Here is a 20,234-nt window from a genome sequence, read left to right on the forward strand (position 1 = left end):
TTACTATGAAAGTAGACCAAACCCATGAAATGGCCTGAGGGTTCTTGGTGGTTGGCCAGCCACCCTTACACCCCTGGCGCAGCATTTTTGCATGGACAGCATGCCCCCAGCCTCGCCCAGAATACTCACAATGACAGCTGTCCTCACAGTGGGAAGTGTGCAGGGTCGTTCACCCATGGTGGCGTCTAGTTGCCTGCAAATGCGGTCGAAAGAGTGTTTCCCTGGCGTTTTTTCACTCCCTTCCCCAGCAGGTGGAATTTCAGGGAAGAAACAGATGGCAGCAGATGGGGGGAGTTGCAGAGTCTTGTGCTCCCAACCAAAATTAGGGCACTTACAGGAGAATAGACTGATAAGCCTCAGTTACCCTCTATTCTATTAACACAACATGTGGCTTGGCCTTTAGCCTTGCACTTCCTTTCAACTAGAAAACCTCTCTTTCCGTTTGAAGCGTCGGGCTAGATGGAGAAAAGTAAAGTAGACTTTTCCAGTAAGGTTGTCTGGAATTGGTTGCTGTCCTTTGTTAGATATGAAGGTCCAGGGAAGGCTCACCGCTTACCTGCATCCTACAGCCTGTGCAAACAAACTGCCTCTCTCAGTGGCTCAGCTGCCGTGTGCAGCCTTACTTTCCGACAAAGGGCCCTTCTGTCAAGGCGGCTGTTCTCACTGGTGCTACTGTTGTGAAGGCGAGAGCCTTCCTGTTCCAAGTCTCCTTGTGCTGATAATGGGAAGCGTGCGTGTGTGTGAGACATAAGAGAATAGAGGAAACACAGAGCATTTCTCACCAATAAAATCCTTAGTTTGTGTATGTGAGTTGAGGAAGCAGCCCACACGTCTCATGCAGCCGAGCACAACCGGTTCGCACGGAATCCTGTTAATTCCCTGAATGCAACGCCTGCTGTGGATGCTGAGCTACCCTGGATGTAGGAACAGGTGCCTTACAACCCAAAGAAGAAAGGCCATCCCCCTTAAGATGTTCAGTAAATACAAACGGGCTTTGGGCCTAAGCTTTTGTTTCTTTTCCTCTCACCCTTTCATGGTCATGCACAGGAGGATGTTACAAAGGGCAGGCAGATTAGAAGCAGCTGAACAGGAACTTGGCAAGAAAGGTCACAGTTTGTTACCAGGAAAAAGGAGGCTCTCCTTCACTAATAGAACTGATTAGAAACAGCTCTGTTAGTGGGGAAACGTCTAAGCAAGACCCAAAAGAATAAGGACCAGGTTTACCTAAGCCAGTCTTCCCTAATCTGGTGCCTTCCAGATGTGTTAAGCTACATGCTGGTTGGGGAAGATGGGGATTGGAGTCCACATGCAGAGGGCAGCAGGTTAGGGAAGGCTGACCTAGAGTGCTTCCAGAAAAGGCCTTTTGGATGTCATGGCCCTGCCTCTTTCATAGAATTGGCGATGGGGTGCAGTTGTCTTTTTTTCTGCCATTTCTCCTGTCTCTTTGCCTTACCATGGAAAATCCATTAGGGAAAAGCGGAGGCAGCAAGAGACTGAATTGCTGCATGGTGCCTTCTTGATTGTAGCACTAGGAGTCCTTCATGTGGAAGCGCCCATCGGAGTTTGCATCTGCACATTATCATATAGTACTAAAGCCTAAAGTAGCTTTTCATCACCTATAAACCGTGAGTTTCCAGCTGTGTTAGCCAAGTTCAAGATGTTCTCAAAAAGCAAACAAATGTGTGAGTGTTACACATCTGCATTGCTTTTCCACTCTTCCTTTGTTGATACATGCTAGTATGTTAGCTAGGAGAAACCAGTGAGAGGCAGCTGTGTGAATTAACACAGCATATACGTTGCATCAAATTTAGTGCATGGAACTTTTTTCCTAACGTCCTAAGCATAGTTTTTTTTAATACCAGAACAGCTACTGCACTGCAATTTGAAGGAATTGTGTGCCTCTCAGTAAATAAAGATGGTGCCTTTGCACATTCTTGATACATGTGCAGTTGGCAGGATTGCATGTTAATGATGCCTTGTGTGACTATTCAGACGGCCTGAGGTTAGTCTGCCCGTTCCACCTGAGCAGTGGCATTGCAGGGGGAGGCTAGTGGCCCCTGGAGAGAGGCTCTTCTCCGTGGAATCACCCAGTGCTGGAACACTTGCTCAAGAGATGTTTGTCCGGCACCTAGCCCTCTAAGCACTGGACAAAGCTTTTTAGTTTCTATTCTTTATTAATTATTCATGTATATACTACTTTCTCCATGTAAGAAATGAAAGGCAGCTTAGATGGTCCACCTCCTCTCTCTTCTATCCTTAGAAAAATCCCGTTGGAGAGTTTAAGCTGAAAGTTGGTGACTGACCCAGTGTCAGCCAGTGGGCTGACCAAATATGGACTACAAGCTGGGTTGCCAGAAACCCAGTGACACACTCCAACCACTGCATCACACGGGTGCTGTGTGCAGTTTTAATTGGGCTTGTCTCATGTTGCTTTTATAATTCACTAGCTTTTGACTTTTTAAATTGCATGTTAATTGTTCTTTTTTTTTAAAGCTACACTAGCAATGCAGTTGAAAGGCGGTCTTAGTAAAGGAACACAGTACAAACATGGACACCATCCACCATTTCTCAGGGACTTGACTCTGAGCATGTCTGTGCAGGTGGCTCATTAAAAGGGGGAAAGGGCTGAAAGTCTAGCTGCACATTGAAAAATGCTACCCAGCAAGCAGTAGAGGAGACACGGACTGCCAAAAATAGTTTGTCACACCATTTTCAGGGGAGATTGCAAGTGAGGAGCATTTTGGTATCTTGGTGTACATGTGAATTTTTAAAACATGCACAGGGCCTAAATGTAATGGCAACAGCTTAAGTAATTGTGCTTAAATCATCCATGCAGCATTATTTGGGGGTATTCAGGGGAAAGTTTGGGGACATCAAAGGCCAAAGGCAAAAGGGAGGGCCAAATATGAGATGGATTGACTCCTTTAAAGAGCCCACAGCCTCCAGCTTTGAAGAACTGAAAGATGCTGTCATGCACAGGACATTTTGAAGTGCTTTCATTCATCGGCTAGCCATCAAGTCATAGACAACTTGACGGCTAATAACAGCAACAGTTCAAAGGGGGAGGGGTGGCAGGAACCCTCCTTGGTGCATTCTAAAACATGTTTGTACCACCTCATGCTGACCTGAGGTCCCTACTTTCAGCGCATTTCAAGCTGAGTTTTCTCTGCAGTGAACCTTTGACTTAGTCCAGAAGGAAAATGCACTGGCAAAGACGTATTTAGACAGACAATGATTTCCCTTACTTGTGCTGGAACTTCTTTACATACAGCTTCTCTGTAAAGGTTAATACAATTTTGTGCTCATGTACATGCAGTCCCCACTTTACAGCACTATCAAAGATGCCCAGTTTCAGCAATATTCACTGCCCCTTGCATAGGGAAGGCTGTAGCTAAGTATTGCACCTCTTGCTTATGCAGAAGGTCCCGGATTCAGTTCCTGAGAGCTCCAGTTAAAGGGCCACCAACCTGGTGAGTAGAACCTCTGCTCAAAGCCAGTGCCAGTCAGAGGAGAGAGGCTGATGGTCTTAGAAGCAGGCTTCTTCTTGTGTGTACACATGACTTTCTCTTCAGATTTTAGAAGGTCCAACAGATAATGCCAAACAAGCTGGCATCCTGCAGCTTGCCTTGACACTTACAGAAGTGGCATGGTGGGCTTCCTCGACAAGCACTTTTTTACTAAAGGCATCAGCATCACAGCCATTGTTTTGTAGGCACCAGTAAGCTTCCATATGCACCAAATTTCTGATTTTATGGAAATACGCATTCTAGAGACTTGGTTTTTCAAACTGTGAGGTGAGATAATGACAAAGGCAGGTTGCCCTTCTGGCCACCACTCATTTGAAGCCTTAACGACTGAGTAGTCCTTGTTGGTTCCACTGAAGAAACAGCTGCCAGATTGAGAAGACGTGGCGGCTGGCAGTGGCACCTAAGAAGCACTTACCGCTGCTGCCATCCGCGTGCTCATCAGGTGCTTCTTACCCATATTTAGTGACACTCAGGAAGGTGACACATTGCATTCTGTGAGCTAAAGAAGGCCAGTCTACAGGATACCTGTTTTTTCCCTTGGCCCTCCCACAGTAGCCTCTGAGCCACAAGCTGTCATACATACCGTATTTTTCCATGTAGAAGACGCTTCTTTTTCTTTAAAACATTTCCTAAAAAATGAAAGTGCTTCTTATACATGGGGGGCCCGCAGGCACACATGGGAGGGGCAGCGAGGCACTGCGGGGGGGAGGTGTCGAAGTGGCACGCATGCACGGCAGCAGCTTATTTGCTGGAGATGGGTAGGAAAAGTGGGGGGCATCCTATACATGGGGGAGTCTTATAGACGGAAAAATACGGTAAATAGTTTTCTCAAAGAGCTCTTTCGTTCAGGAGAGCTGCTGAACCTTCACATAGTCATCACGCAGGGCATACTTGCACCTCAAAACAACCCACCCTAGCAATGAGTCATCGTCTGCTGGCTGCCTTGTGAAAACCTTACAGTGCCCCTTTCAGACAATGAACTTGCCATGGGTTGTTGGCCCACGCCCTTGCCTGGGTATCTTGGAGAGCATTGCAGGAAGACCAAATTGTCACTTCTTTTCCTACTGTGACAGCAATCCTCATGTTTTTCTCTTTTGCACACGCATCCCAAGGGTGCCCTCACCTTTGCACTTGTTCCTGACCTTCTGCTGCCTTGGGAAAAAGCAAAGTAGGATCCAGCCAATTACATAACTAGGACCTTTCACTCTGGTAACTCCCCAAGGTAAAGCTCCATTTTTCAAGTGGGATTTAGGAAAAGTCTCAAAAAACTAGAGTGCGGCATTTTACAGAAATACCAATTGGCAGCGGCAGTCACTTGCCGAGAGCAGTAAGTGGTTTTGCGGTATTGCTGACCAGTCAGTAGTCTGTTCCTGCTGCCCACAGTGGGGTCAGTCCCCCACTTTGAAGAACATAACAGCCATCATAGGTACAACCCATGTGCTGTCAGAGTGGCTTGTTGCCATCAAACAAGCCACCTTGCAACAACTGGTCCAAGCTTGTGTGACCAGGTGAACCCACCGTGTTGTATGAACCCAGTCACAGAGACAGCAGCAGCTATAGGAAGCTTTCCTTTCAGGCCTTCATTGCCACATTCACAGGAATTTATTGTGTGGGGAATGGAGACAAAATGAACATATTCCTGTATTTTCTCAGTGCTTCTCTCAGGAATTCCTTATTGTAGAAGACAAAAAGATGGAATGGTTCAGAGATCCTGGGATGGAAACAGCCCTAATCCATCGTGCTATTCTTCCCCCACCCCCACCTAGGCCCACTTCTCTCTACAGATTGCAGCACTGAAAAAGTGGCTATTTGTGCACTAGCAGAGTAGGGACAGAAGTGCTTGTTTTGATAGGCTACCTCTATGGAAGTTGCTTGAAGAATCTTGCTTGCTGTTGTTACGCTCTTTTCTCAGCCATGTTGTGCACCAGGCTCATTTCGGCTTTCCCAGAAAATCTGGACAAAAGAACAACTACACACAAAGACCCAGCAGGGAAGTAACTGTCTTGCTTCTGTTTGACAGAACTCCTTCACAAGGAAGTACAGAGCCTGGCCTTTCTAGATGTCGTATCAAAACTCCGCAGCCACGAGAACAAAACGGTCGCCCAGCAGGCTTCCCTCACAGAGCAGAGACTCGCCGTGGAAAGCTGAGGAAGGGCACCCCAACCCCACATAGCATCGCGTCACCGATTCCACCTTCCATCTTGTCCTGTTGCCGCTCCTGCTATGTTCCCCCCACTGTGTCACTTGTGCATGCAACATGCTCACACTGATCGAACTGCTGTAGGTACCTCTCAAATACGATTTCTAAGAGCCCATAGCCAATCATCATTGCAGGATCCTGGGTATGGGTATGTTCTCTCATACACACACACAGAATCTCCAGCCCTGTCGGTGTTCTACTCGTATTCGCGTTGCTTGGGCCACATAGTAGAATATGCATGTGTAGTCCTATAATAATGTTACGTGGCACTACAGTGATGACTTTTCCCTTCATAGCCCTAACTCCGTAACAGTGTACTGCTAACTTAGGGACAAAAACCAGGAGGCAGCAAGGCCCGGGCTGGACTGCCAGCAAGGTGAGGTTTCAGAGAAGCTAGGCAGGGAGTCGCATGCTCGTTTCAGTGCTTTTAGGAACACCACCACAATGGGATGAGTGAAGGAAGTCTTGCTGCTCATTCATTGGTCTTACCTATTAATGTCAATCCCGTGGTACCTAGAGACAAACAAATAAATTCCAGTGCTCTCACACTTTACCCTGTGGCTTGTATTTGCGTATCAGTTCATTTCTGGGAAGGGTTTTTTTTAAATTCCTGGATCTTCAGTAATCTTGACAGTGGAAGAGCTATGTTAGGATGAGTCATAAAGCTAGCAGTGCAGGCAGTGTTAATCCTAAATCCTTTTGTATCAAGTACCCAGGTATTTGCATTATGTAAGACTACACACCAGCTTCAGATTACACATCACTTGTTTTTAAAAAGGAGCTAACCTTCTATCATACTTGATTTGCTCATGGAGACACACAGATGGGGTCACTGTCATATGAAATTTTTCCAGCCCTTGTGGATTACAGACATGGTTCCGGCCTTCTGAGAGGACATATCAGCTCTTGTATATTTTGGGTTAAATCGTAAATTACTAAGTTTCAGGACATGTGCAAAACATGAACTGATCTTTCTCATCGCTGTATTATAAATCACCACCTAGAACAGTTGCATTTCAATTGCTCCCAGAGGAGCCAAAACTAGGCTGGGTTTCGCCCCCTCCACATCCAGAATGGTATAGGGCAGCCTTCCCTAACCTTGTGTCTTCCACACAACTTTGGACTGCAGCACCCAGAATTCCCAGTCAATGGCTGTGATGGATGGGAATTTTGGGGAGCTGCAGTCCAAATGCCTCTTAAGGCCACCAGGTTGGGGAAGGCTGGTACAGCGTTATTTATCCTGATCAGAATTTTTTTCTCTTGCTGCACAGATGAATAACTGCTTGTGCAGTCTTGCATGTATTTATTCAGAGCTACTAGTATGGTCCCTCCCAGACGAGGAGATACAAGAGTCCAAAACAGGAAGGAAGGAAGGGGGGAGGGGGGAGGGGGAGGGAGAAACCCTTCCCATATAAAGTCATACTTAGTTTATATTGGGAAGCACTGCTGCACTTTTTTCAGGTAACAGAAACAGGAAAAAGAAATGCCATAAAGCAAGGAAGGAAAGATTGCATGCAATTTAATAGCAGCTAGCATATTTATTGGCACAAAAAGCACAACTATAGCTAAGCATGACTTACAAGTTCCAACAATTAGGTATACCTGAACTTGCTTATACTTAGGAATGTGTGGAAAGAAGGAAGGTAAGCAGTCTTACAGTCCCCACACTGCTGTAGTCAGGTCAGCATGTGCTTTGCATTAAAAGAAAAAAAATACATCAAGAAATTCTGGGATTGCCACTGTCCAAATTATGTAGATTCAGCAGGATTGCTTGCACCTTTATTCGCCATAAATTTAGCTGCTTATTGCTTGTCATGGGGCAGGGAGAGTCACCATATATGAAACTGCAACTCTTTCCCTTCGAGAACTAGAAGCCATGGCCAGCAGTTAATCTGTCTTTCAAGAAAGCAGTCGGCATGGCTAACATTCTTCCTGGTAAGTGACTTCTGTGCTCAAAAATAGGTAAAGGGGGGGGGGTAATTGCATAATTTTTCACCATAACAACGTGAGGAAGGTTGGACTGAGAATCTGACTGGCCCAAAGCCACTCAGTTGTCTCCATGGCTGAGTGTACAGCCTCAGTCTTAACCTGAGTCTACACCACACTGGCATAACACATGAAGCAGAAGACAAGCAGCTCCCTATGATGGAAAGCATTTCCTGAAACATACTGGGTGAAAATAAAAAGTGCTGCAGAGGCACCATAACCCTAACACTTTTTACTTTCTCATTAGTTCTTCCAAACGTTCTTGCACAACGGTGGGCAGCAGACAATTTCTGGGAACTTACCTGGGTTTACTTATCTTCATGTTCTGTGGGTACTAGAAAGACTTCTCTTTCCAAATGAAAGCAAGAATTCTGTTGCAACGCTTGGTGGCTTTTCTTCACCACCACAAGATCTTAGCATAATTCCAGTCACAGACAAATACACCAAGGGTGCAAATTTTTATAAGTTTAACAGATATTTATCTTCCCAGTTACAACCATTATCTAATGCTGCTTTTAACACATCTAGTTTAGCAATAAGAGGAATTGTTTTGTACATCTGAGAGTGAAAAGCAGACACAAAATGTCACTCAATTTTATTTATAAAACTTAATTATACTAACAAATTGCATATAAAATGATTTACTTCAAGTAAAATACAGAATACTGCACAACTAGTAAAACTATGTTGCCCATCATAAATGTATTAAAACATTCCTAAAAATTGCATCTATTTAAAAAAAAGGTACAAAGAGCATGATGAAGACCACTTTCAGTACCTTAAAAATGAACACAAAGAAGTTGTGTTAACTTCATGTATAAGTCCAGTTACATCCACTGAAATGGGCTGCAATATACACTATTCTAAATGTGAAGGAAAGTTGACAAATAAGCAAAATATATCCACTTCTAGACCGAGCGTGACCAAATGGAAATGAGACAACACAATCTCAGTCAAACAGTACTGGCATGCAGTTCTCTTATAACAATACTTTCCATCATCAGTAAGTGTAATTGGTTTTTACAATCAATTGTTTGCAATTTACAAGACGCTCAACAAAGAATACATTCGTATAAAAAGAAAACACACAATGCAGCGAGTGCCCTTCATTACAACGTGCAATCATTTAGGGAACAGACAGCTGGAAGTTAAATCAATATTATTAATATTTGAGAATTAGGCATTCATAGATACCCCTATGCCTAATTTTTTTCAGTGCTTGAATAGGACCAGAACGTTTGCTTTAGGCTAATTTTTCGTGAGGCACTTAGCAGTTCCTGTGCTGTGTCCCTAGAGCAGGGGTCTCAAACGCGCGGCCCGCGGGCCAATTGCCGGGATGGGCGGGGCACGGCGGAGGGGCCCTGCGGCCTTCAAAGCGCCGGCGGCGCCCAGGCCAGCTGCGGGATGAGCGGCCCACCACCACCGCGGTTATGGAATACTTGATGCAGCCCAGCCTCACCCAGACTCTACTCCCAGCGACCCCCCCGGTAAGTTGCGTTTGAGACCCCTGCCCTAGATGCAAGCCTCCAAACAGACTGACATGCACCCAAGGGGCAGTGGCATCAGGCACCTCCACAGCTCCACACCTTGTGTCCTGTGCTTCATCTCAACAGCCGTTTTTGACCATCTAGATCATAGGTCCTCAAACGACGGCCCAGGGGCCGGATCTGGTCCGCCACGCCCATTTCTCCGGCCCGCCACGCCAATTTGGACCCGCCGCGTGAGCGTCCGTGCCCACGCACACACCCACCGCCAGCCACCTCGCCCCACGCAGGGGGAGGCAGCGGTTTGCTCTCAGAGAAAACGATCTCCAAGCAAGCAAGCCGCTGCCTCGTGCACCCGCCCCCAGCTCGCCCCACCTCGCCTCGCGCCCCACACGCGTCGCCCTCGCTCCGGCCCGTGCGCGCTGCCGGCACCACTGTTGCGGCCCATGCCCGGCACCGGCACCTTTCAACTGGCCCCGTGGTGGAAAAGTCTGAGGACACCTGATCTGGACGAAGTGCCACAGAGAGGGCAGAAAGGTGGCTAGGGAGACATTTGGATACAGTGTAAGCTGTCAGCCCCAGCCTCCCCTCCCCACAAACCCAGCAAGCCTTTTTAGCCCTGTCCAAGTTTATGACCTTGGAGATGCAGCTTGGATGGGGCACCAGTTCTGCAGGCAGAACTCTGGAATTGGGCCCCCAAATTATCTCGTGTTCCCCACACAATGCCAGATGGCCAAAGGACGGAGCCCTTACAGGTATAGCTTCTTTTACCATCATTCATACTTTGAAGTATCATCTACCCTGTTTCAGTATGGATGATACTGAGCTTTATTAGATGCTTAAATTAACAAGAGCTTACATACACGCTCTCCACCCCACAACTGCTCTACAGTTGCTGGTCCAATGCACCGTGCAGCTCAAACAACTGTAAATTTCTCACAGGTCAAGCAATCCTTGGGTAACCTATTAACTCCCGAAGTGCACGGCTTCTCTTCCTCTATGACGACAACATCATGTACAAAGGAGAGGCACTAGGCAAGGAAGCACGGCTGCAGAAGGAAGAGGCCAGGTTCAGTGCTTACCCATTCCAAAAATCATAGGTGTCCCCTTCCACCCGAGTCAATTTAACTTTTTGGTATGGAACACACTGAAGTTGAAATAGGAACGAAGATTGTGCATTTCTGCTTTTTGGACTTATGGGTATTCATGAGTGAGGCAATTGTACCTGTTCATCCACTGCAGGAACATCATCTTCCGCCTGAGCAAAATCTTAGAAGAGGGACTGAGGATTAGGAGAAGGCATCATGAATCCCTCGACCGCCTAGAGAAAGTTTCATATACTGCTGGGGCGGGGGGGGGGGGGGACTCCTGATGCAACACAATACCAATACTATTCAGGTATTGCCCACCACATCACCCTTTCTGTGAAGCCCAGAAGCTTGTTCTCCTCCACATGTTGTGGGGACCATTTCTGCAAAGCCACACACACAAAATGTTTATCACAATGGATTGTCCAGGAAAGCTACAAGCAGGAGCCTGAAGGAAATCTGTCCGGGCCATAAATCTACCCTGAAACATCTGGTCTCGAAAAAGCCCATGCAACATTTGCACCCAACAAACATATTTCCCCCAGACACAGAGCTGGAAGGGGTCAATAAGGCCACCGGGTCCAGCACCATGCTCTGTGGAGGACATGCTGGTGGCCTCTGTGCAAGTCATCAGGTCCATCCTGGAACACAGACTTTAAGGAGTAATGTGTTGAAATAACCCTAAGTGGAAAGATGAAAATACAGATGGGTAGGTTTTTTTCTGATTATACTTTAAGAAAGGCTGAGAACCACAGGTAGTCTGGAAGCATCAAGAGTTGGCATTAAACTGTTGAAAAGTAATAGCACATGTTCAAGATAAGTTGTATATACAAGGTATAAGATGAGATGCTCCTACAGAATCAGGCTGCATCAGGAGCATGGCTCCTTTCAAGGACTGAATGCACTCTGTACAACCTGCCCTCAAAACCATGTCTGACCCAAGAAGAGCTGGCATAAAAGCCCCCTGCCCTTGGCACTGGCCTCACCGTTGGCCAAAGCAAGGTATGTAGTCCCCCGCTGTTTTTACAAGATGTTTGATAACTTAATTCCTGCATGTTTAACAGCAGCATGAAAAGGTTCAGAAGCTGTAAAAACAAAGCAGTGGCAGTCCCACAGGCACACTTCCACCCCAATGTACTAGGAAACCCTTCCTAGTACAGCGCTAAGTGGCAGAAATGCATCTCTGGAGGCTCCCTCTAATGATGCTTTGGAAGCATGGCTAGAGCATGGTGCATGTGGACATGCTCAGGTCCATGCAGGTATTTGATGGACTGTGCTTAGCGTTCTGACCAGGCAGGCATTGCAGGAGAGCAGACCTCAAGGATTTCCTTCTGCTGTCTTTGGTAAGTACAACCAATGAAAATATCAGTTTATTAGTAGGACAAAACAGTAGGAGATGATGCCCCTGTAGCAACTATAGCAACTAACAATATTATCGATGCACAAAGTGGGTAGTAAAAGCAAGAAATGCAAAGTAGCTCTTAAATAAAGTTTGTGGGCAGTTTGTCAAGCTGCAATTCTGTCAAGCAGACACTAGATGGGGGACTATCAAAGCATTCCAAGAACAGACAACTATAGGAAGCTTAAGTTTTAAAATGGGCAGCCAAACTAATTTCATACATCCTTTTTTGTATAAATACACACGTAAGATGAAGCACAATCCTGTGCATGGAGCAGTTCATTTGCATGCTATTATTTACATTTAAAAGAATATTTACACACCAGATGGAACCTAAGAAAGGCAAGGTTCCAACAAAATTAGCATCTGGCTGAAAGAAAAGAGGACTAAGCACCAAAAGCAGGAGGTGCATCAACACAAAAAAGCGAGGGAGGACCAAAAGGGATCACTCAACACAGAATTCAGTATTTCTAGATGCTGCAATTACTGAAGTGAAAGTTTAAAGCAACAACAACACAATACAGAGTTCGATATGCCTCTGCCCAGATTAATTCACTGGTCCACGAAGCAAGTGCATAGTGGGGGGAAAAATACAAACACTGACCTACAACTCGAAGGACTCTGAAAAGTGGTTCTTGGAATTGGTACTATCTCTTTGCAACTGTTGAGCATCCATCCAGCAAATACAGATGAGCAGGCTCTGAATTCAACGCTCTAAGCTAGCTAGCAGACAACACACAGTCCAACATTGGTGCATACTTGGTTAAGCAGGCAGTCCTGGGTCACACACCAAGCAACAAACTTCCTGTATCTTCCATTCTTAGAAGGCAAGGTGGGGGGCATCCTTTGCAGTTGCCTATTTCAGACTCATTTCTTACCCAAAAAGAGAAGTGGTCCAACGAGATAAGCAAAGAAAGAACATGCAACAAGGCTGGGAACATTAGTTTCTAAGGATGCAATCCTATCACTCCACCCCCACCCAGCAAATTCAGATGCTTACAAGCATCCAGTGCAAGGGGTGAGGTGTAGAGGTGGCATTTTATGCACCGCATTTTATGTAGATGACCATTTTCAGACAGCTAGATTTAGCACTAGGAAGAAAAAGAGAAGGAAGAAGGGGAAGAGGCTGAAATACCAAGTGGAATCGGCCCAATTCCATGGCCCCAGTCTCCTCCTCTCCCTGCCCACCAAATTGATGTTGAAACCTGGGGAGCAGCCCACACTTTTCTTTCCATACTGGCTGCAAGGAGGCAGCACAGATGCTTGGTGCTCAGCTTCTGGACAATCCTATGCTCTCCCAGACAACACTAGAAGGCCACAGGATTGCACCCTACTGATCCTAACCGTCCGGTTCAAAGCAGACACATGGCACAACTTGGAGGGCTGACTGGGAAGGTCCAGCCACTCCTTGTGTCAGAGTCACATCCAAGCACTGGGACTTGAAAGATGCACAGTTCTGGGATGTTTTAGAATCATAGAACAGTAAGAGTTGGAAGGGGCCAGAAGGCCATCCAGTCCAACCACCTGCTCAGTGCAGAACCCCAAATTAAACCAGATGGCTGGCCAGTTGCAGGCTCATATTCCTTAGAGGGATATCTCAAAATGCTGTCCACACTAGATTCAAACCCTCTCAGAAGTGAAAAAGTGGTGAAGAAAGCAAGGTGACAGCTACCATTTAGGAAGGAAGTTAATCTGCTGGACACCCTGAAATGGAGTGCATGGTTTGCATGTGCCCCACCTTACACACACGCTCCCTCTTCCACATTTTTCATTATTTTGCACCTGATCATGGTGGAAGTCAGCTGGTCTTCCTCTATAATAAAGACACTTTGATCTGAGAAACAACGTACAAAAGCTAACTGATACTCAATACGTTAGTTGAGGTTTGCTCTTGCAGACATGCTTCACTTTAACATACATGCTCTTGTGGCTTCTAAAACTAATACGGAAATCAAATACGGCTCCAGGAATTAATTTGTAGACAGTTTAAAAGACTTAAAGAGACTGCATCCCAACATTCCGATGTCACCCTCCATGATCAGGTACCTGGCAGATGCTTGGTTTTTAAAGTCACACATGATCTATGAAATTGCCTCTGTTCATAATTTGATGCATCTTAAATCAGACAGGGTCCATCATCATGTAAACCAAACAGGGATGTTCTTCGAAGCCTACACCAGATAGTGAACACTCATTGTTAAGAGTAGAATTTGCCAAAAGAGAGCTCGCTGGAAACTTCTTCCAAAGGGCTCAATTTCAGAGGCAAGTGTGGGACTCCTGAACCCTATGAGACCAGAACACTTTATACGGGGTGTTAACAAGGCTATACGTCTCAAACAACTAAAGGAATTGTGATTATTCATCCATTTGCAAGAGTGATATAGAACAGAAGAAATGTAATGATGAGCTTTATTTTAAAGAAAAACACATTTACAGTGCAGTCCTATGAATATTTAGACAGGAAGAAAGGGCTTACAAGTTCCAGCATGGCTGGCTGGGGCATACCGGGCGCTGTAGGACTTTACTCTGCCTAAACATGCACAGAATTGTGCCCTCGGTTGTTCTCAATTTCCTGCAGGATCCTGAGAAACACACCCATTATGCATGCACGTGACACAAGTTCAAAGGTTTTAGAGAAGGTTGCTATTTTATCTCCTGTACTCTTCTCTGAAACCAGTAAGACAGCTCCTCTGGATGCTGCCCACCTAGTCGATTATCAGAACCCCCCAAATACAGCTAGCCTCATACTGGTGGCCCATTAGCAAGACAGCTTCATCATTATGACAAGGAAGTCACAATACAGTGATAACATGCACCAGCGCTTGCAGAAACTCATGCCTGGCAATGGGGAAAGCAACACGATGGTGAGAGGCAAAACAAGGCCAGAGTCAGTCATAACAAAGCTGCAGAGGTCCAAGCAGAAAGATACCTGCACTAGCATCCGCATCAGCAAGGAAGGTTTCTTTAGCATACCCAGTGCTGCACGCAGCAGGCCAGCATCTTGGATTTGTTAGTGTATCCTGCCACTGCCAGGCAAAAGGATTTGTTCCCTATGCACCATCAAGTTCCCAAATCAGAAGAGGCAACATATGTAGCACACATATTTTCCTCCTCGGCCTCTTACTTATCTCCCACACTGCCGAGATCTGCCAAAAAACAACTAAACAACTTTGCAAAAATCAGCTGCCTGCCACTGATTTGGGGAGGTGTTCTGTTTTGTTGTGTTTTTGGTGGTAGCTATGCCACCAAATTTCAGCCATGGCGGCCTGCAAGGTGGCAGGGGGCACCTTTGGAGAAGACATTAATTTGGACCATAACCTTCAGCAGAAATAAAAGAATAGCTTTTATGAAGAAGCAGTTTATCATGATTTTGCTTCGGCTTTCTTTATCAAATTAGGGTTCCTAAATCCTTATGCAGACTGGTATCTGGAAATATATTCCTCCAGGCTGTACTCCATCTTAAGACATTAATCTTCCTTGCCATGCACTGAAAAGAAATTAATGGATTCTCGCATCTCCAAATGTAACAGGATTAAGCCCAACTCTAGCTTCTTGCAAAGAAAAGTTAAATTCAATTATTTCACGGAAGGCACCATCAACTTTGCATTATTCATTGCTACTTAAATATAAATCAAATATACACACCTATTCCCAGACCCTGACACATTCACCAGAAGTAACACCCACAAATTGCAATGAATCATACTTGCAACAACAAGAAGCAACAAACTTTTACGGTTCCAGGTGGAGCACTATACTTGCACTTCTTCCAAATTTTTCTGCTCCAAAAATATAAAATCTAAAGGTTACCTCACACTTCTTAAAAGCCTTTGTGATCTATTTAAATAATGTAAATAATGTACTACTAATTTAAGGAAAAGGGGAGAGGGAAGGAGGGAAGACTCAAGCAACTGTCAGGAATAACTGAACAGAAATGAAGCCAATGAAGAAACTCTAGCTGCAAAATTTAAAAATGCCAAATTGTCTACCAGGCCATTCACTTTTACACTAATAAATTAGCAAACTGGCATTTAGAAGCTTATTCAGAACAGATACTAAGAACAATTCACATTGAATAGATTCCAAAGTATTTTAACAACCACATGCAGAAAATGAAAGGAAATGGAAGAAGCACGTAGCTTTTGAGGGGGCATCCACCCATGTCGAATCCAAAAACTGTTCCAAACATATTTATTTCCATAGAATTCACAATTTTATCCCAAATTTGGTACACTATTTTTTCCTTTTCACCTTCACCATACTTCTTCATTCTCTTTAGTCAGTGTGAAGCCTTGGCGTTTCACACCTCTGCTTGAATTTCATGTTACTAACTGTTAGAAGTAGCCAAGAAGGATCACAGCCACAGGTTCTCCCTTTTATCTGCTTATTGGGATGGCAAATTCCATTTTCATCATCACCACTCTTTGTGAAATAAGGTAGCAAGAAAGAGGCTGAGAAATAAAGTCAATGGTTCCCAACAGAGGGCATTAAAGAGCAGATCTTGAATGTCCCGTGGAAGAGGGATTACTTCTTGCCAGTAAGTAAAGCATCCAAGTGGTTTTCTATTTGATGGGTTTTCTTCCAGGAGCGCCAGGTCTCTTTGTCTGTTGAAAAACACACCATGCCGTCAGTGTGCAACAGAGAGAGAAATGGCCTCACGTCTGGCAGCAACCAACAAGTTTGTGAAACGGAATAGACGGTGCATCTACTAAACTGTGCTGTGACGGAGGGTTCCAACTAGCACAGCTCATCTACTGCACACACAAACAGGAACATCCATCAGCTACCCAGTCAAGGATACAGTAGAGATTCACAGCTTGAAACAGTTCAAACTGGAGTGTTTAAAAGCTTGTATCAGTAAGCAGGTGTTAGGAGATGTCCCCTCTAGAGAAAACAAGGGCCTGATGCTGTTCCAGCTATTTGAGAACTTGATATTTCTCCATCAACCATTTCCATATAGCTGGGCGTCCACATAACATGCTGGAGCTTTCCAGGAGTCAAAAGTTGTCCAGTGTCTTGCACTGTTCACATCAGTGAGTTTACCAGCTGGCTCTGACAGCTTCTATATCGCTAACCAGGTTCTGAGCTAAGCAGATCCCAAATATCTGGAAGAAATGAGACACAAAAGTTAGCTGGTATTGGGCTGCAAGGGCAGAAACAGGGTTGCGCCGATATAGGCGCCCCTGAAGTCTCACCTTCTCTTAGACACAATCATAGCCACAAACCACTCCGGTGCACTCTCACTGAAGACTGGGGGCAAGCACACTGGGCGCTGTGGAAAGAGGGGCCTAGAACAGCCCCTGTGAAAATGTGAACAGCCCAAGTAGCCAGAACTGAGACTACAGCACAGCCCTTAAAGAACATTCAATATACCAGGTCCTCTAATTGCTACAGAAGCTGTGCAACCTCAAATAGGAAACCAAACAGAAGCCCGTAACCACCAACTTTTTGCCTTTCTTTTGTCCAGAAAGGCTTTTTGGTGTTAGAAGAGCCAAGACTTGGAGGCACCAAGAAACGAACAGAAAAGGTCAGTCAAAAATCAGTTCAGAGAGCAAGCGACAGCCCTCCGCACGTTTATCTGCACTCGACTATGATCTTTGAATGTTCAAGTAATACAGCTACTGGAGATTCCTGGAGATTGTCTGATCTGTCCATGATGTCACATGCCACATCCTGCCTGGATTACTGAGGCACACCATGTGCAGGGCGTCCCTTGAAAATTGTTCGGAACCTTCCTCTGGTTCAAAATGTTGCAACCACACCCATGGCCAGGCCCTGATCCAGGCAGCACATGACTGTCTTTATAACAGCTTCACGGACTACTCCTTTGTTCCCAGGCACAAAGTGCTGGTTCTGACTCATCAAGCTCTACATGATTTGGGACCAGGCTCTTCAAAATACCACTTCTCCCCATACGGGGAAAAGGTCTGAGGTGTCTGGTGGAAGGTCTCCTCTTGGTCCTGATGTACCATCAAAGGCATGTTGGTCTGGATAATAAAGAGGGCCTTCCTGGTGACCACTCCCAGGCTCTGCCTCACAAGGGAAACTCTGCTGGTCCACCCTCTGCTGTCCTTCCACCAACAGGCTCTTCAGGCAGAGTTCTTGGTCTAATACTGAAGGAAATGGTAACTGGTTGAATACTATTTCTAATTGCTGCGTTTTTAACTGTTGCTTTTGTTATGCTTTCATTTAGATATTATTTTAATCTCTATTTTTGATTGCTAGCTATATTGAATGTCATTTTATTTAGTAAATAAACAACAATTTTCCACCAAAATCACTACAATTACCATCCTGCTTTAACCATGTGCAATTCATGAAGTAAAAATGCAGCAAGATGTCCTTTGACAGGACACACTGAGTCAGTTCACAGACTCACCACACCTTAACCAAGTCATAGTGGCTTGTTTAAGCCTCAGCATGTACCAACATGTGCCAGCAAACATCTGCCTAATTGCCCACATGGCTTGCTGGAGGTGGGGAGGGAATCAACTCCTAAATAACCCGACAACAGGCCATGTGTTACCTGAGGGTTGCTTCCCACTCCAACAAACCACCCTACCTAGGTTTGGATAACATGACAAGCCATGCACATGGTGCGCAGCTGGTATTAGGATGCTCTGTAGCTTAAACAAGGTACTGTGGCTTGCTTATTGATACTGCAGTGATCATGTGAACATGGCCATTCTTTACAACAGATCAAAGGTTCACACACACTGTTCCATTTTTATAAAAATATTTAACACATCTATTTACAAGTTGGTTTCCAGTGACGTATTCTATTCCCATTTTCGCCTTCAGGTTCTTTCTTGGGGCTTTGCCGTCATCTGTAAAAGAAAAGGGTGTCTTACCTGCAGCAATGCAATTCCAATGAATATGCCTGCAACTATAGTGAGGTTGTCCTGCAGCCATTTCTCGAATTGTGGAACACAGCCTTTTGTATAAATAACCATCTGCTGGTCGACTTCCTGGTGGAGGTGACAAAAAATGACAGTCATCCAACACATGCCTTGGCATTCTGCTTCCCCACATCCCTTCTCACAGCAGCTACACAGAGGAACAAATGAAGACTTACTGGTTTTTGCCTGGCATCATAGCCGCACTGAGTATTAATGACGTCTTCCTACAAGCCAAGACAAAACCCAAAGGTATGTCAGTACGCTTACATCATTTTCAAAATGCTCTTCTCCACCCACCCTATGACTAACTCACTCAAAACACAGGCTTTGTTCTCACTGGGGTGTTAAATCATCTGTGCTTTAGGGGCACAGGTGAGGGCTCACCAGACCCTCTGCACTCACTTCCCTGGGCACGGAAGGCAAGACAGGTAAACTGAATGCTGCTTTCAGACATGCTGCTGTCTCCACATGGAGGGAATTTTTGGTAGGCAGGGAATTTGGTCACACAAGCCACAGGTTTCCACTAAAGCAAGAATGAGAAAAACCGGCTGAAACAGCTGCATTTTTAAAGGCATGTCCTTCTCTCTAATTTGGAGATTACAGCCCTGTTGAACTAGGGGCATCTTACTTCCAAAGCTACTGTTCAAGTAGCTGCTTAATCATGACATTCAAGCATGCCAAGTTAGCCAGCCTGTGGAGTGGAGTCTCTAATTAGCCTTATTTCTTTTCCTCACAGTATAACACTCATCTAGTCAAATTAGGCAGCTGGTCTGAAGACTGCAGTCTATCACACATGCCTTCGAGTAGCCTGGGAGGTACAGACAGGGGACCTGGAGAAGAGTGCCCCCAGTTGCTGGGAAACACAAGCTGGAGGGTGCTGTTGCACTCATGTGCAGTGTGGGCTGTTCACAAGCATCTGGCTAGCCTGCGACGGAAACAGGATGCTGGACCTTGGGCGGATCCTGCTCGGCTCTTATTACATTCTTAAGACGAAAGGCGCATGGACAGACAGGGGATACTGATAACACAGTGTGAAAACAGCAAGAAAGCAATGCAGTTAGAAAGAGAAAACGCACAGCTCTTTTAGGCAGCCTCTGTCACATGCAATATCCCTTTCGGAGGCTTTTGCCCATCCGACTCCAACTTACAGCAGGATCTTTAGTGCAGCACGAAAAGGGCACCCCACAGCGCTCTCGACTGGCATTGGAGTCAGTGCAGTTGAAATAGATGTTGAGGTTCCAGTCGTCTGCGCCAAACGCCCCGCAGCATTGCCACTAAACAAATGGAAAAGCTAACAACAATTACTCTGGGGGATTCCGCACCATCACCGGATCGCCCTGTCTTTTTACTGCAAACAGAAAAGGGAATATTACGGCTCTTGACATGCTGGTCGAAAGAGCCAGGTGAAACTGCTCCAGGTTTACACCTTTTCACTCATGCAATATTCAGATGTAGTGCTAGACTGTACTGAGTTCCAGCAGAAGTCATTTCATGCCACTTCTCTAAAACAGGATGTCTACACTGGATGTTGCATGCTTGAATTTTGGATACCTTTCGCAACAACTTCAACAACAGACTTGCTGGGTTTTGGATGAAATCTATGGCCATAAGCACAGTCAAAACCTTGTTCTTTTTGCCTCATCATGAAAAT

General features: G+C 45.4%; 2 protein-coding genes across 7 annotated transcripts in view; one reads left to right on the plus strand and one right to left on the minus strand.

Annotated features, from left to right (window-relative positions):
• The window catches only part of RAP1GDS1 (Rap1 GTPase-GDP dissociation stimulator 1), a 62,446-nt gene extending 56,166 nt beyond the window's left edge, over positions 1 to 6,280 (plus strand). For all 5 annotated transcript variants that reach the window (XM_044428827.1, XM_044428822.1, XM_044428824.1 and 2 more), the window contains one exon: positions 5,548 to 6,280. In XM_044428827.1, coding sequence (XP_044284762.1) covers positions 5,548 to 5,675 — 128 coding nt within the window. In that variant the 3' untranslated portion in view covers positions 5,676 to 6,280. The remainder of the gene's footprint in view (positions 1 to 5,547) is intronic.
• Positions 6,281 to 9,177: 2,897 nt separating this feature from the next.
• The window catches only part of TSPAN5 (tetraspanin 5), an 84,921-nt gene continuing 73,864 nt past the window's right edge, over positions 9,178 to 20,234 (minus strand). Inside the window, exons 5-8 of one of the 2 annotated variants that reach the window (XM_044429098.1) lie at positions 19,732 to 19,857; positions 18,760 to 18,807; positions 18,536 to 18,652; positions 9,178 to 16,789 (exon numbers count right to left, since the gene is read on the minus strand). In XM_044429098.1, the coding sequence (XP_044285033.1) occupies positions 16,724 to 16,789; positions 18,536 to 18,652; positions 18,760 to 18,807; positions 19,732 to 19,857 (357 nt within the window). In that variant the 3' untranslated portion in view covers positions 9,178 to 16,723. Of the gene's footprint in view, positions 16,790 to 17,438; positions 17,798 to 18,535; positions 18,653 to 18,759; positions 18,808 to 19,731; positions 19,858 to 20,234 lie in introns of those variants that run through there. The other variant, XM_044429100.1, reaches the window with a different exon arrangement.

This window comes from Varanus komodoensis, unplaced genomic scaffold (assembly GCF_004798865.1).
Source record: "Varanus komodoensis strain SLA01 unplaced genomic scaffold, ASM479886v1 scaffold2, whole genome shotgun sequence".
In the NCBI taxonomy this organism is placed as follows: domain Eukaryota; kingdom Metazoa; phylum Chordata; class Lepidosauria; order Squamata; family Varanidae; genus Varanus; species Varanus komodoensis.